The sequence below is a fragment of the Triticum dicoccoides genome, chromosome 6A (genome assembly GCF_002162155.2).
Source record: "Triticum dicoccoides isolate Atlit2015 ecotype Zavitan chromosome 6A, WEW_v2.0, whole genome shotgun sequence".
Lineage (NCBI taxonomy): Eukaryota > Viridiplantae > Streptophyta > Magnoliopsida > Poales > Poaceae > Triticum > Triticum dicoccoides.
The window spans coordinates 627615506-627632664 of NC_041390.1; the positions used below are offsets into that span (position 1 = coordinate 627615506).

Consider the following 17159-nt stretch of genomic DNA (forward strand, 5'->3'; position numbering starts at 1 on the left):
CGCACTTGTTGTCTCGTGTCATTGTCGTACTAGCCCCATTTTTTCATTTGAGTTGGTGTCCTCTTGAAATTGTCCTCAATTATCCTCTCCATGCCTCCATATGATTAAATGATTCTTCTCATGTCCTTCGTCCTAAATCCAGGAGCGTGTTAGCCTCCACATCGGTGTTTCCTATAAGCATAATGGGAGGTCATTACATGTGTTTTTTTGCGTGTGGGGAGGTCATTACATGTCGTGCAAACTTGTCGACCAGTCGAGGCTAGCTTGCAGCGCTCCCTCATCAACTTCTTCCCCTTGTTACTCGTCACATCGTAGATCCATGCATTGGGCGCAGATAGATTAGTTTACCCACTGAATCTTCATACAAAATGTCCAATATGATGATTATTCATCATATGTGTTTATTGATATCTTGTTATTGCGAACTTTACCAAGAAAAAGTAACTATTAAGGAATTGTTTGTTTCCTAGCTACACATTGACGCATTTCGTCAACAGCCACACTCGTGTCGCCTCCAGGGGCGCCTCGGGTGAACCCTAGCGCCTCCGCCCCGACCCTCCCTGCCTGCTTCCCCGCCGCCGTCGGAGGAGACCGGTGAGCGAAGCTCGCCCAACGAACGGCGGAATATCCTCCTCTCTCCGCGAGGGGGTCTTTGGCCGAGACGCGACAGCGACCCTAGGCTCGGCGTGGAGGCGGAGTTGGCACGATTGGGCACCGGCCCGATGGGATTTTGGCGGTGGCTGCGCCACCACAGCTGCGGGGGCAGCGTTGGGCCGGCCATGGCGGCTCGCGGCGCCGGATCTGGAGTTTCCCACCCCAGATCGGTTCTCCTCCGTCATCACGCGGACACCTGAGGTGGCGGCCCTGGGCTCTGTGGTGGTGGTCATCTCCTTCGTTGGAGGTGGTCGGCCTGAAGGCTGGGTGGTCGGATCTCGAGATCCGTCATCGAGTCCCCGTCGCGAGTCGGGGAGACATAGTTGTCGGTGGAGACCGAGCCGACAGCGTGCGATGACGGTGTTCTGCATTGTTAATTACCTTGATGAAGGCATCACCGTGTAATTACTGTCGACCCACTCGTGCTGCTCTAGGAAAACCCTAGGATTTGGTCTTATGGATCGGACAATGGTGGCACTGTGGTGTCATTTCTCTCTTAGGAGCATCGTTTATGGAGTAGCGTTGGACGAAAGAGGCAGGAGGTGGAGCAGCTTCGTCTTGCACGGACCTTCGGTAGAGATGTCAAGTCATGCTTGGTGCACAGGTGCTACCCTGTGTCATGCCTGTTCGGCAGGCGCACCCGTTTTAGGTATGGGGAAGTGAGAGCACTCCACAGTATCGAGTTTGTAGGTATGAATGGTGGCTACGGGTGGCTTGATGTATGTTTTTATCAGACCTTTGTTGAACAATTAATAAAGATGGTTGTACGCATCGATTAATGTAGAAGCCGGGGTTTTAACCTTTTTTTTCAGAAACAAAAAAAGATTGACACGTTTCGTGTTAGGCTAGTTCTACTAAGTTAGGTGGGTGCTTATAATTTTTGTGTCAAGTAAATATCATACGTTTAGAAAAGTGTGATTGAATTCTCTTAGACAAGCCAAAATATGCTATAGATTTGAACACATAAGACTATACAAGTTTTGGTAAAATAATTATAGAACGAACTATGTCAAATTAAGTTAGCTTCCAGCCAAGCTCTTGCCCTGCGATCGATATATTTCAAGCTCGTCGATGGACAAACGATGCGACGACCATCCCGTGCGACTGCGGCCGTACGTAAGATGGATAGAGTTAACCGCTTGGGATTCACTGACTTGGCGTGGCTAAGTCACAATGCTACAATGGCACTGACTTACCGCTCTGCAAGTCACCGGACTTGAGATTAACGACACAGATTCGATGCTACAAGATTAATGGAATAAATGCCACAGTGTTGCACAATACTTGTATACAGTAAAATGATCATCACCACCCGTTTTTTGATCCGGCGGTTCAAAATGACCAAGTCAGAAACTGTAGCTGTGGCATACATAGAACATGACTAGCTTGCACGACTGCGAGTGATCCCGTGCAGCTAGTACATACTCCCTCCATTCTTAAATATATCTCTTTTCAGAGATCCAATACTGACAACATACGAAGCAAAATAAATGAATATACACTCTAAAATGCATCTATAAATCCATATGTAATTTGTATTGAAATCTCTACAAAGACTTATATTTAGGAATAGAGGGAGTACATGATATGATACATCTCCATCCACTGGTATTAACTACCCGTAGTTATCGCTCAGACAATCAACGTTAATTGTAGTTCTAGCTAGGGGGCGCAAAGCTATCATGTCGCCGCTAATTACAGTTCTAGGGGGCACGCAGCTATCATATCGCACGCACTGAATTGAAGTGACCGGCGCCCCGCAGCTTATATAGTAAATAAAAAACAATCATTCATGTAGTTAAAGTAACTCTAGCAGAGTTGCCATATTAACAATCTTTGTATCCATATGAAACACACTCTATATAGATTATGAAGGCCGTCGAGGCCAAGCGCAAAGTCAGAATCGCCATATTGACAGCCTCTATAATCACACGGGACCCACTCGGCGGTGAGATATCAATACGTTTCTTTTCTCTATTTAATAAACGGGAGGTATATGACTTGCATCAAGTAGCCTGCGTATTTTTTTTCCATTCCTTGAGACAGCCGTCGGTCTTATTTTAAGTTCGATCACATATATAGTGACATGTGTCCAGGGGCCGGACCAAGTATCATTCTGAACCCTAACTTAGCAAATTCTGGCGTACTACCATTGTTTTACAATGAAGAAAGCTCAAACCGTACGCCAAGTGTACAATATATACCATAATTTATACTGCTGGCAATATGGCATGCGCTCAAAACCTTTTGCTTGCATATACATACAAAATTAATTAATTATAATTAAGGTGGAGGGAGAAAACTTGCATTGGTCTGCATGGCATGGCAAAGCTTGAAGTGTGTCCATCCTCGACGTTCACGTCACTCGCATATAGTTGGCCTACTTGCATGCAACGCACTGGACTTAAACTGGATCAAGCCATGGTCTTATCGTCATCAACCCTGCCGGCGAGGCCTCCTAATCATCGTCGCAACCAGATCGAACCAGTCAGGAACGATAAACCGAAGAAGAAAACCGCAGGGATTATGGGAGGGGCCCGCTGGTCAGACTCATCACTCGATCACTTCTCCCTGCTTTAAAAAGGCCAAAGCAAACCTCCCTCCCAGCTGTTGGTGTTGGGCGCCATTTTCTTTTCCAGGAGCTTCTCTTCCCAGGCGACACACGCCTGCTCCTCCACCGTCTTCATTCCTCGTCGTCGTCGAGGGCCGGCAGCGTCGACTGGCAGTGACCACAGCAGGTTAGCCAAGTAACCACCTCAGCCTCAGCCTCTTTTTTCTGGTGGTTCAGCTCAGACCAGCATACTGACGACTTCCAACTGAAATGCTCCTAACACTTACAGTACTTCTCAAAAGAAGCACGAATTCTTTTCCAATTTTTGGATCTCGTATGCAGTTGACTTGTACATCATTACCATGTATGAATATGTACGGTTATAAGACTAGTTAAAAGTCGCGGCGCAACTTGCTAGCTTTCCTCTGCATTTGGACTATTGGGAAGGTGAGAACTGACAGGTCTTCATGAATGGACGCTGAGAAGAGGAAAAAAGGCGAGAAATTTAGTTGTGAGACGCGGCTGTGATCCATGCTCGTGATCCTTGCCTGCGGCCACTTTGCTTAGCTGTTGGACGTGGATGTGAGGCTCGTGAGCGACATAAATTGGGGTCTCCTTCCCTCTGTTTGTTAGTTGGCAACTTGGCGTCCAATTTGACCAAAAATCACCGCACCTTTAGTTATTTAGCACCCATGCTTCACATTCTCCTCTTCTTTCCTACCTCTCCCTCATGCAAGTTGCACCACCATTGTTCCTGCTGCAGCTTCAGCTCATACCAGGGAGCTCTGAGGTGGCACCTCTGCTCTGTTCTCTGTCCAGCAAAAACTTTCATCTCTCAATCAGTTCACGATCTCACTTCTGCAAATGTTTGCAGGAGATAGGTTTTGACAGATGGGGTGCTTCAGCTCCAAGCCGGATGACGCCAGCGTGCTGATCAGGAGGCGGCCCGCCAGCATCGGCGAGGTGGCCGTCTTCGTGCCGGGGCTGCGCGTCCCCGAGCCCCTGGAGCTGCCCCCGCCGCTCGCCGACAGCCTCCCCAGGCGGCTCACTGAGCGGCTGGCCGCGTCAAGGGACCGCATCGCCAACATGGCCGCCCGCGAGGCGCTCGCCGTCACCAAGCCCCGCAGGCGTGCCGCCACCCAGCATGGTTAGTCATCGTCCATGCTTAAAGTGTTACGCACTTCTTGATAGTGCTAGTGTTTGTCTGAATTTGGTTACTGACAGTCTGAATCTATAGCATGTAACATTCTGAAATTGGGAACTGGCAGTCTGAACCTTGCATTTGACGGTCTGAATCTTGTGCTTGCAGGGGCGTCAACGTCGGCTGATCTTGTGCAGGCCTTGGAAGAGTACCTGCCAGTTATTCTGGGGATGGCAAAAGATGGTAGTTCATCATTTTAACCTGTACACCTTGTGCTTGATCCATCTCTCTCTGAAGATTCAGACTTATTTTGCGTTCCCATCATTGTTACTCCACTCTTGGCAGGGAGCGAGCTCGAGGACAAGATACAGTTTGCATGGATGAACCAAGAAGATGATGCAGAGGTCTGCACTGCACAGATATAGCCAATCTTTGTCTTCTGCAAGGATGAAACCTGAAGATTATTAACCTGTCTCCATGTTTGCAGGAGACAGCACTGCCCAGCGCCTGGTACGAGGTGCTGTCGGTTCTGCACATGATGGCCATGCTCCGTTTATCACAAGCAAACTCCCTGCTACTGCCAAAGACGTCTCTTGAAGGATACCATGCCAAAGTATCTGAAGGTTAATTCCCACTGCGACTGAATCAAACAAGTACTAGTATATGTTTCAATCTTTCTGAATGTCTGTGCCCTTGTACTTTCCACTTCCCAGAGAACAAACGGGCTTCTGTCGAGATATTCCTCAAGGCGGCCGGGCACCTGGAGTGCGCCATGCAGAATGTTCTTCCCAGGATGTCGCCCGAAAAGAGGTGGTGATCTTGCCGCTTGCCCTAGCCAGCCCGGCAGGATGAGCAATGCTCCAAGCTTCCATTTTTCTTCAGTTATTGTTCAGTAAGGACTGAGTACTGACTGCCATTTCGTGTAGGAAAGGTCTTCCCGTGGACCTGTCTGAAGGGGTCCTGAAAGCTACCTGCATGCAAGCACTCGGTCAGGTAACAACAACGTTTTTCTTTTTCATATTATTATCTGATAGTAACTAGAGAGAGAGTCAGAGAGAGATCACATGATTCATCATGCCTGGTGCAAGTAAGATAGCATGCAGTTGAGATGTCGGCTTCTCGGTTAGTTCATCGACCATGGTATCTATGTGTGTGCCAGGCAATTGATGTTCAACTTGGGTTGGCAATTGACAGTCCAAAGGCTACCCTGGCTGTCAAAAGGAGGCTGGCATGTGAGATGGTCAAGTGCTGGCAGCAGGTAGGCATCATCATTGATTCATTTCTACTGATTTCTGGTTATTTTGCATCTTCTATTCGGGTAATGATATTTGTATATATGCCAGAGTTCTGCTATATGTTTGAAAATGCCAGCTATATGTACTGTTCATCTTCGCATGAAGCATAATATAATTTCATAAACAAATAAAACATAGAAAAATATATAATCCCTCCTAGTTCTAAAATATGTACAATCATGATGGTTTCATCCGCAGGCACATGAAAGCATCGCGGACATACCTCTGCTCGACGGCTGGGGTGAAAAGCACAGGCTCTTTGTCAAGTGGAAGCACATGGAAGCAAAAGTACATATGCAGGCTTTTGCTCATATCTCTGAACTCTGAAATGATAAAATGACTGAATTTTTGTCACTAAGCAAAAAAGTAATTATATCATGCAGGCTGCGGCGTATTACTACCACGGGCTTATCCTCGACGAAGGCAACACCGAGAAGTCCCACCGGGCGGCCGTGGCGGCGCTGCAGTCCGCGGAGGAGTCCCTGAGGGAGAGCAGGGCCGTCTGCGAGGCCTTCCACACCACATCCCCCTTTTCAAGGCAATCTACACATATTACCAAAAACAAAAATTTGCCATTAATTTACCTAGCAAGGTGAGATCGATGCTAGCTATCTGTATGTGTTTTTCATGTTGTTCTGAATTTTACTGCAGGAGCCCGACCCTATGGGGCTCGATGAAGTACCTCCACGACAAGATCCACAAGGACTCCAACTGCAAAGTCCGCATCAACAAGGACCTCTACAGCAATGTTGACAGGACACATGACATGGTGCCGGCTCTGCCGGATTTCGCGGTGGCCCTTCAGCCGGAGGAGTACCGGCTTCCTCGCACAGACGCTGCTTCTGCAAATGACTAGCTGCTAGCTGAAGCATGTCTGTATGCTGGTCCTTGATTCACTGGATCCTAATTAAGCAGCTTTATGTGTACCTTCCCGTCGATGGATGGACGATTAATTTGTGACTGAATCAGAAGATGAACTGAACCGCACACTCTGGAAATGCCAGTCACAGAAAGGAATAACATTCTTGAGCTAGTTTCATCAACCGAAATAGAATAATTGCCATGTGTTCTTCTGCAAGGATGTACCTGTCCACCTCCACATCTCTAACTAGTATCACAAACACCAGATCACTTGTAGAAAGGGCTACAAGGCACAACATTGCCGAAGATGGAGGACACAAGACCATCAAACGGGGAGTAGGAAAATGCCGCTGTAAATGTCACACCAACAATATGTATTCTCCACTGAAGCAGCATAGAAAAACCAGTAGTGAGGCGTCCAGTGTACCGTGACAAATAAGTTTCATGACTCCAGGATCCCACCGTGTCGCAGTTGCATCTTCTTTCCAGGAAATGCTGTAAGCCCCAACATTCTTTGCATCAGTGTTGACCGAAACCATACATCCAGACACCATTTTCTTGTAGAAACCGTGGTCCTTGAGCTGCACCACTGAACCACTTCGAAAAACGCCATGCGAGCCTGAATCTTGGCAGAGTTATGAAATCCGGCGAGCGACCGTTCTTTTTTTGGTACATGCACAAAATTCTGAACATAAAAGTGGCTGCAGATTCTCTGGGAACGTCTGTCAGTGCTTGCTGAACTACCGACTTGCTGCCGTCCCAAACAACTGAATCCATTAGCAGGTTGTGCTAATAAACCATGGCGTGTCCAGCAAATGGTTCTCCTCCTCTGTTTGTATGGTTCACCAGCAGATCAAAGGTGTCAACCTAACAACGTATCCAATCACTAGTATTTGCACACTGCGCCTGCGCCGACTGGATTATCAATTCTGCTATAAGAAACAGCTGGAACTCCGATGCCATTATTGTACTAGCAGGCTAGCAGGCTAGTAGGCAGTAGCATCCACGCATAGCTCTAGAAACAGGGAGAAACCTCCAACCGCGCTGGTGGCGGTGAGCACCTCGGAGATGTCCGCCTTGTCGGCAGGCACGCCCGGCGTCCCATCGAGCATGACAGTGGCCGAGTATTCGGATTCGCTCGGCGTCGCTTCCCAGGCGAACCCGGGCAGCCCCACGGCGGCGTCGGCGTGGCGGCATTTCGTCGAGCACGTGTCGGGTGTGTCGGCGCGGGAAGCTGGAGCACGTTCACAGAGCCTCCGGGTATGAGGAGATGGCCGGAGCAGCCACCCGCGGAAGCAGGACGTGGCTGCAGCATCAGCAAGAGTTGCAGAGCGCTGGCAACCACACCTCCGGGCTCCGGCGTCGGATCCCGGGCCACCCGTCGCGTCCGCTTGCAGGCTGGAGCGCTAGCAGCTACGGCACGGCTGGTGCCCTGGCGTGCCACGGTCGCCTGCACCCCATGTGCCTCGCTGCCAAGGAACCTTGGCCTGCTGTGTCATGGCCGCGCCTCCCTCCGGCGGCGGCGAGGCCGTCGCATATGTTTCGTCGGAGGCGTAGGAGCTGGGCCGGGCTGGCGCTGAGAGGACCTGGGCCGGGCTTGCTTCGGGCCCACTCCACAACTGGATATCCACATCGACACGTGCACTCCCGACCGACGGAGACCGTCCCACTCCCACCCACCCCCTTTTCGTCGGGCCGCCGGCATAGAGTCCTCCGCCGCGCCGGATTCTAGCCCGCGGCGAGTGCTGGTTTGAAGTCACCCGCGAAACGTTGGCACGAGCGACCGCCTGAGATGCATGAGACAAGGGGGGTGGAGGTGAAGCCCCGGCACGTCCCCAGCCACGTCCAGCCGCGGCCATTAGGGGTAAAAGCATCTACAACCGCAACTTGCAAGTGTGACCTCCTATGCGACCACCAACACGTTCGGGCGCCTCAGTGAAGAGCGACCGGCCATCGCTCGTTTCTTCGTGTTCGCAAGTGTCTCCCTCAAATTTGGCCCCTCGGATCTATACTACCTATGAAACGTGATCAACATTTTACGTAGATAAAACTTGAACATAGCACTAGCAAACATAGAAACTTGAATAACAAATTTCCTACAATGATCGTCTAAAATTTCATACAATCAGACACAAAAATGTTTATTGTCACATAGATATTGATAATCCTAAGCGATAATAAACTAGTTAAATGGATTCCATGTGGAAGAGAAGGGCGTCAGACTTCACCGCTTCCTCATTGGCCATCACCATCACGCAATTCCGGTGCCCAGGCCAGCCGTCTGCACCCACATACCTCCCCTAGCAGCACACCACCTCCCGACAGCCACATTCTTCGGCATTTGGTAGACCGTTTTCCCCGCCACCGCACCCAAACGTCGACGCCACCAAGCCACCCCCCCTGCGACGAGTACTCAAGCTCAACAACCTCGCTCTCCAGACACCGCCATGCTTGCCGATCGCCGACAGGCCTGCTACCTGGTCTTGAAGAGGCATGAGGCTCTTCACCAGCTGGCTTCTTCCACGACGCCCGCAAGCTGTTCTACGGTTAATTTGCTCGCAAGGTACAAATGGACTCCGGCAACGAGTACTTTTTCCACAATTTCATTTGCGATTCAGATGATTCTTCATCCGATTATGAGGAGATTATGACTGTTTCTTTGGTCGTCCATGACCACCTTAGTAGGTAGCGACCGATCTTCAGGGGTCGATCCTGGGCACAGTCCGTCGTTGGATCGCAAACGAGAGAGGGGCCATTGCCTACTAGGGATGGCACCCACAGGGTATGGGTATGGGTTTAGCCTTCCCATACCCTTACCCGCCCACCCTGAACTTACCTACCACCTATACCCATACCCGTCAAGGGTACAACTTTTTCCCATACCCGTCACCCGGCAGGGTATATGGGTACCCGCGGGTAAAAATACCCCCATTTACTACAAAAAAATTGAGTAGAAAATAGTTGTGAAAAGCAACATATAATCATAAATAGTTAATAGCAACACATTTTAAACAACAATGTGCAAAAAAACATTCTCAAAAAAAATTGCCCGGAAAGCAACCCATGAAAATGTTAAACAACGACACATAATCATAAATAACAATACATAGTCATACACTAAGTTCAAAAATTCACGACAAATTATAGAGATAATTTAACTCCACATTAGAGTTTTTACTAGTGCGATTAGGGGGAAGTTAATATGTTAGAATATTAAAGGAAACCCACTTGTCAACATTTTAGATGGATACATGGGTACGCGGGCATGGGTTGTACGATCCCATACCCGTACCCTCTCGACCCGATGGGTATGATATTTTCCCCTTTAAGTACCCATGGGTAAATATTTATCCCATACCCTTACCCTAATAGGGTTTTTACCCGCAGGGTATGCGGGTAATGGGTACCCATTGCCATCTCTATTGCCTACACTAGCAGGACTACTTCGAGTCTCCCAACCCGCTCTTCATTGAGAGGGTGATGGCTAGACATGTATTCAACCATATCTGGGAGGGGGTGATGGCGTACGGTAAGTATTTCGAGTGCAAGGAGGATGCTTGCATACGGAGTTCCCGGTGATCTCATTGATGAGTATGTCTGAATGAGCGAGTCCACGTGCCTAGACTCCATGTATAGGTTCTGCAAGGCTGTGATAGCAGTGCTTGGCCCGGAGTACTTGAGAGAGCCAACTGCCGCAGATACAACCTGATTGTTGGCAATCAATGCCAGCAGGGGCTTTTTTGGGGATGCTTGGTAGTATAGATTATATGCACTAGGAGTGGAAGAACCACCCTTCTACTTGGCAGGGACAGTATATATAGGGGCCATGTCAAAGCTTGCACTATCATACTTGAGGCCGTGGTTTCACAAGATCTCTGGATTTGGCACTCTTTCTTCGGCATGGCTGGATCTCACAACGATATCAACGTGCTTTAGTGCTCTCCGGTGTTTGCAAGGCTTGCAGAAGGCAACTGCCCAGAGGTCAATGTTGAGATCAATGGCCAGCACTACAACAAAGAGATTTGCCCAAGAGTAAGAGAGTGCTAGGAAGGATGTGGAGCGTGACTTTGGTGTTCTTCAATATCGATGGTGCATCATACGGTATCCCGTTAGAACTTGGAGCACCAGGAAGTTTGTGGGAGGTGATGACTGCTTGTGTGATTATGCACAATATGACCATAGAGGATAAGCGCCCGTAACGTAACTACGACCAAGGGTTTCAGTTTCAGGGTGAAAATGTTGTGCCTCAGCATGAAGGAGCGGCAATGTTTGCACAGTTTCACCGAATTTCATCATCAAATGCATGATTGGGAACTCACAGTCAACTGCAAGATGAGATTTAATTGAGCATATGTGGGCTCACATTGACAACAAGTATAGATGTATCGGATATCTTTTCTTTCAAATTTATTTGAGACAATTTAATTTTTATTTGACCTGTAAACTACGAGATATTTATTTGGTTGTCAAACTATGAGATATTGCATTTTGTTTGAGTTCCAATGTTGCAAAAAGAGCCAAAAATAGCCGCAACACGGTTGCGAGGACGAAAAATGCGTCTGCACATCGGGTGCACGGCGGACGTAGACGGAAAAGGGGACGGACGAGCCGATCCAAACGAACGAAGAGCGGACAAAGCATATGTTTTCATTTGGGTCCGCGCGTTGAAGTTGCTCTAACCAGCTGCCCCTTTCCCAGTTCCGCCCACGTCGCGACTTACTTTTTACCTGGATATAGCTCGACAGCAAAAGCAAAAGCACCACACGATCGCGCACGTACCATCTGCTGGAGTGAGAGTGAGAGCGAGATCACTGACTGATGAGTCTGACACGCGCGCACGTTGCGGTGAGATGCCGGACAAAGTACATGTGATGTGGGCGTGCATGGGCGAAGTACTGGCTACAGTAGCTAGCTAGCCAGCCTGCCTAGCAAGCATACATGGGAGGGACGGACGGGACCCTGCTCGGCCATTCCATTTGTAGCCTTCCTCATGTTTCCATCTACCGACTGCTACCCATCACCCGATCACCCTCTCCTGCCTCGCATCTGCAGTGCCTACCTTCTCTTCTTCTTCTTCCTCCTCCATTATTAAAGCCCTCCTCGCCCTCTCCGCCTCTCCGATCACCTACTCGTCCGAGCCTCTCCAAGATGACGGTATGCCGTCAGCGCCTCCCTCCCTTGCTTCCTCGATCCCCCAGGATCTTTCTTTCTTTCTTCCTTCCTTTCTTTCTTTCTTTACTGGTTCAATGCTGGCTATAGCGATTCTAACTCCACGACCCTCTCCTCTTGTTCGCAATTCTCCATTTCATTTTGTCCGTGACGAGCGCTAATTTGTCGGTGACTTGTGTTTTTCATTGATGAAACATTTTCATCAACGTCAAGTTTTCTTCAGTTAATTCTCTTAATGCAAATAGCAATTCCGTTCATCAATCCCTCTTGTGCTCTTGGTTTTAACAGCTCCTTGGTTGGATGCACCGGAAGCTGCGAAGTAATAACGACGTGTTCAAAGAGTTCAACACCGCCGGAGGTACGCTCGCTGTACTATCGATCGATGCACTCGTTTACTCGCCGAAAGGGCTGCTTTTTGTATAATGATCTTTTGGTCATGCTCCCGGTCTAATAGATGGCAGTAGTATGACCGTTTGATCCACGTAAATCGTATCCACATGATTTTTAAGATACACCCAAGTTTTCCTTAGATATTGGAAGGACACCACTTTTGGCCTCTGCACTGCACCAAGGGTGCACATAACCAATTAATACATGTTAAAATATATTGCCCACCTTTTTTTTATTAGTTTGAACTTTTGTATGAATTGGTTAGCGTACGAATTCAATGCTATGAGCCAAGTATATATACTGGTAGTACGACAGTCTGATCCATCATACTAAATAGTTTCTACGTGGTTTTGAAGATACATCCAAGTTCTTCTTAGATAGTGGAAGGACGATACTTTGAGGCTCTGCACTAGCCCAAGGGTGCAAATAAACAATTACCACGGACCAAATATATACGGCTAGAAATGAGGCGCAAGCATCAATGACATTTTTAGCGGCTTCAAAAATTGAATTGGGATATACATGGATAACTTGGAGAACCGAGCAATAGCCCAATGGTAAGGTCGCAGTCGTGCTTCCTTTCTGACCGGGGTTCGACTCCCGTCGAAAGTGAATTTTCGGTGTCTCACCCAGGTGGGCTTTATCTTAATATATTTTCGACAGAGCTCCTCCTCCATTGGATCTCAATACATGCATAATCTGATAGGATAATTGGTACATGAAGGGTGGATCATTATGGACCATCCGTTAGTGTACAAATTGCACACCGCAGATTTGAACAGTATATTTATGGACCACCCAGGGAAATCTATGCACGTTGATTTGCCATCTTGCTCTTGGCTGCATTGGGCATGGCAAGCCCGGCCTACACACATGCCACTCCTTTCCAGCTTGAGCACCCCTATCATTCCATAGATAGATAGTACGGAGTGTTTCTTTATAGACAGATACTCCAACCAACACCAACGTTGTTCAGTCTATTTTTTTCTTCTCTTTCCAAATGCCCGTGTGTATTCCTGGATCACGAGGGCATATTCTCACAGAGATGATTGGCCCTACGCACGACGACGTTGTCGACCATTATACAACTGGGGATTGGTGACCTAGGAACCTGTTTGGCATCACTGTGAGCAACCAGTGTTGCTCTGTCTCATAGTTTGGCTAGCCAATTTTTCTTATAGTTAAATAAATCATAAATTTTGTTTAGCAAAATCAAAGCAAGTTCAGTGTGCTCTTAGGACCATTGCTCCGTCATTTCTAACAATCAAAGGCGGCGTCAAGCCTTTATACGTGCATGTCCATTGGCGTCTCTATTTTGTTTTGAACATGGAGTTACGAATGCCACATGATTAACAATTGAAATGGTCTATCTCACCAAAAGAAAAGAAAAATGTTGAAATGATTCAGCAAGTGCTTGGCTCTTACTGTGTTCACTGCAGGTGGGGCCTGCAACTGCATCGCTGGACTAGCCTCACCGGACGATGAGTACTACGGTGATGATGCTTTCGACGCCAACAATCCTTCACCGCCGGTCAACGCCGACGACCTCTTCACCTTCGGCGGAAGTGGCCTCCTCACCATTGGCACGCTAGGCTTCGCCGCCGTTAATGTTCCTGGAGAACACGAGGGCGACAGAGACTATGACGTCGATGATGAAGACTGCGTCGACATTGACCTTGACGGCATCGATGGCACCATCGAGGAAGTTGACAATGGTGATGTTGAGGATGGTGCCGCCACACCTACCTTCACCTTCCCCCAGCTCGAGGCTACCGCCACCGAGAAGGTGATGGTCACCGTCGAGGCGATCGCGGAGAAAGATGACGTCGCAACCACGGAGGACGACCTCATGTTGGTGAGTGCTGAGTTGGAGAAGGTCCTCGGGGGCAGCAACGTGCCGTCGGCGCGGGTAAGCTTCGCCATGGGCGTCGATTGCCCACTGCAGGGCTTCCTACTCGGCTCCCCAGTGTGCAGCGACACTGAATCGTGGCCAGAGAAGCCAAACGGTGGTGGGCGTCGTGCCTCGCTCGGTGAACTGTTCATGCGTACACGCTTCACAGAAGAGAAGGGGGCCCTAGTTGCTGTCCAGGAGAGTGAGGATGGTGGGGAGAGGGAAGAAGGGAAAGCAGGGAAAGGTGGAGATGGCGGTCACAAAAGGACGAAGAAGTTGAGGGTGAAGGATGAGAAAGGTGCCGGCGGGGACGGAGTGCCAACCAGTGCAACGGCAAAGAGCAAGTTTGAAAAGGTACCTTCTTGTTCCTTGTTTCCTTTAGCACATCACCTATAAAATTGAAAAATGAATTGATCTTTGGTTGTAAATTAATCTACTTTTGCTTTGTTAATTCCTTGACATCCAATAATTTTATCTACGCGAGGTGAACAGTAAAATCAATAAAAATTCTATATAATCTGATTTTTTTTCATGAAACGTGCTTGAGCGCGTCAGGCGCGTTCAAAAATTTGTGGGCAAACAATATGCATGGAGCTCGCTCCAAAAAGACAAAATTGGCTATGAATAATGCATTTTTTGAACTTTCTCACAAACCCAATTTTTTTCTTTTTTGACATGAGCTCCTCGAATGTCCACACTCCATCAAATTTGGTACGAGCATCACACATTCGATCATATCGCACCACAAAAAAGTTCAGCATTTTTATGCTATTTTAAATGGATTTTACATTATTTTTGAGTTTCTCTCTTTGGGATTTTACCATTTTATATATGTCTTACCTTCAGTATGACTGGTCAATATATTTTAATAAAATTTGTAAATTCTCAATCCATTGAGATGTTTCTAAGTCTCAACTACCTTTTGGAAAATGCAACTTTGGTTTAATGAAAAGTGCATCATGTACTTACCGATCCTAAGACATAGACAGACCATATTTTAGTTTGAGTTGAGTAACCCAATGATCACATCACTCTATACGTTGCACTATATTTCCATCTTAACTTTAGTAAGATGTTCCATTGAAAACACAAGTGGTTCAATTATAGCTTAATTGAACATTTTAAGCAGTTACCTAGCTAGTTAACAAAATTGAAATATATATTGAATTTATTTGGGAATGTGTATGTATTTTTGAATGTAAAAAATATGTCATGAAATAAAATTTTAACACGACGAAAATTGCAATGTTGAATCAATCCATAGAAATGAGTTGGGAATTGGTCCGACCAATGTGCACTTATAGTTAATGAATTAACATAAGATCAAGGCAACACTGAGAGTCCAATTACTGATCAGAAGAGACCTTGCAATTCGAGGCTCCTCCATATCCCACTGCTTCAATAAAATCATTTCGTTTCAACCATCATTATCATAATTATTAGTTATGTTCCCATGGGAAACGTCCATTCCAATCTAGCTTCTAATCAATGCGTACCGCTGTCAAGTGCCAACTAGGTATTGTCAACTTGTTGGTAAAAGTGGGCGCATTGAGTTGACATGGCAATTTGTTTGCAAACTCCTGTCGAATGCTATCTTTATGCATCCCAACTTTCTTGATGGACCATTTCATTTGTCAGTTTATCCTAAGCCACTTAAGAAAGATGCCTGGCCTGATCCTTTGACATGATGCTTTAAATTGGAATATATGTTTTATTTTTCGAGGGAGAGTTCACTCAAAGGAAGAAGTGTTAATTTGCTCATATGTGTTGCAGATCCTGAAAATCTTCCACAGGAAAGTCTACCCTGAAAGCACTATGCTGACCAAGAAGAACCGCAAGCGGGGTACCCCAGACAACGGCGGCGGTGGCGGTGCCACCGACGAGTCGGTGCCCTCACCGACTCCGAAGAAGACTGGGCCACGCAGGCTGAGCTTCGGCTGCTGCTGCACAAAGCGCTCCTTCAGCGCCTCCCCTGTTGACGACGGCGGTGAGGAGCTCAACGGCGACAAGAGTGGCCACTGGATCAAGACCGACGCAGACTGTGAGTGCAATTAATTAATATTGCCTTTTCTTTCTCTTTCTAGTGGGTCAGTCAGTGTTACTAATAGTGCTTGTGCATGCCCTTCATTCATTCTCGAAACCACCTAGCATGCTTGTACAGTAACAACCTTTCCCATCACTGAAATGGACACTTGACAGTGAGATATTCCCTACTATTTTTGGAGAACGTTCAAGAATTAGCCAGCTACATCAATCTAGCATATGCACAGTAATCCCATCACTAAAATGGATAAAGACCGACGCAGACTGTGAGTGCAATTAATTAACAGTGTTTTTTTTCTAAATTATTAGTGCTGGTGCATGCCCATCATTCATTCTTGAAACCACCTAGCATACGCATGTATAGTAATTAATTGTTCTTTCCCATCACTCAAATGGACACTTGACAGCGAGATATTCCCTACTATTTTTGGAGAATGTTCAAGAATTAGCTAGCTAGCATGCATAGTAACCCCATCACTAAAATGGACACTTGACAGTGAGAGATATGTTCCTTACTATCATTTGGAGAATCTCCAACCAGATACCACTGTATGCGCTGTACTTACACTCGACCTGTACGTCTTTGTGACTTTGATGATGCAGACCTGGTACTGGAATTATAGATGGATGCAAGGAAGCAGGAAGAATCAACAACTGTTGGCCTGAACGTGATGATGAACGAATGGAGCATATATAGTGAGTATGTATCATATGTGTTTTCCAATCCTTATCCCCCTGAATGTGTTGTATGTGTCAAGAGCATAAAGAGGGAAAACGACTGTGAAATTATATCAATCAAGTGTGTGGTGATGTGTACATGTCCCTGTGGGCTTGTGACAGAGATCACCACGACGTGTACTAAGATTTGATTTGCCTCCTGTTGATGCGATTGGTGCTTTGAGAACTTAGCTGATGGCCTTGTGTGGGCGCAACAGTAGTAGGGCCTGCTCTTTCTTTGCTTCCTCTTGAATGAACTCTTATTAGTGGATTGCTTGCATTGCATGATTGGAGAGATTGCTTTCAGGCTGGTTGGTGCGTAGGCTATTCCAGGTCATCTCGTGCCGGCCTGGGCCTAGCTATCTAGCCGCCAACGACAAGTACGCGCTCAAATCCAAACGATAGGAGCACACTTACTTGGCCGTCTTTTCTGATTGATCTCGTGAG

At 47.3% G+C, this 17159-nt stretch overlaps 2 protein-coding genes across 2 annotated transcripts; both read left to right on the forward strand.

The window, feature by feature from the left end:
- Nucleotides 1-3258: 3258 nt before the first annotated feature.
- LOC119318673 lies at nucleotides 3259-6979 on the forward strand. Its single transcript, XM_037593257.1, has 11 exons — nucleotides 3259-3392; nucleotides 4080-4352; nucleotides 4515-4589; nucleotides 4692-4750; nucleotides 4834-4969; nucleotides 5060-5156; nucleotides 5273-5339; nucleotides 5506-5604; nucleotides 5840-5929; nucleotides 6025-6179; nucleotides 6293-6979. The coding sequence occupies exons 2-11, from the start codon at nucleotides 4097-4099 to the stop codon at nucleotides 6495-6497; spliced, it is 1239 nt and encodes a 412-aa protein (XP_037449154.1). The 5' UTR covers nucleotides 3259-3392; nucleotides 4080-4096; the 3' UTR covers nucleotides 6498-6979.
- Nucleotides 6980-11533: 4554 nt separating this feature from the next.
- LOC119318674 (protein LAZY 1-like) lies at nucleotides 11534-16853 on the forward strand. The gene is made up of 5 exons (XM_037593258.1): nucleotides 11534-11656; nucleotides 11960-12029; nucleotides 13501-14306; nucleotides 15726-15993; nucleotides 16599-16853. Exons 1-5 carry the CDS (start codon nucleotides 11651-11653, stop codon nucleotides 16616-16618), a joined length of 1170 nt encoding a protein of 389 aa, XP_037449155.1. The 5' UTR covers nucleotides 11534-11650; the 3' UTR covers nucleotides 16619-16853.
- The last annotated feature ends 306 nt before the right edge of the window (nucleotides 16854-17159 follow it).

Coding starts and splice junctions, on each gene's coding strand:
- LOC119318673 (XM_037593257.1), top strand. CDS start 4,097: ATGGGGTGCTTCAGCTCCAAGCCGGATGACGCCAGCGTGCTGATCAGG. Junction 4,590..4,691: donor TCTGGGGATGGCAAAAGATG/GTAGTTCATCAT, acceptor CACTCTTGGCAG/GGAGCGAGCTCGAGGACAAG. Junction 4,970..5,059: donor CCATGCCAAAGTATCTGAAG/GTTAATTCCCAC, acceptor TCCACTTCCCAG/AGAACAAACGGGCTTCTGTC.
- LOC119318674 (XM_037593258.1), top strand. Junction 12,030..13,500: donor AGAGTTCAACACCGCCGGAG/GTACGCTCGCTG, acceptor TGTTCACTGCAG/GTGGGGCCTGCAACTGCATC. Junction 15,994..16,598: donor GATCAAGACCGACGCAGACT/GTGAGTGCAATT, acceptor TTGATGATGCAG/ACCTGGTACTGGAATTATAG.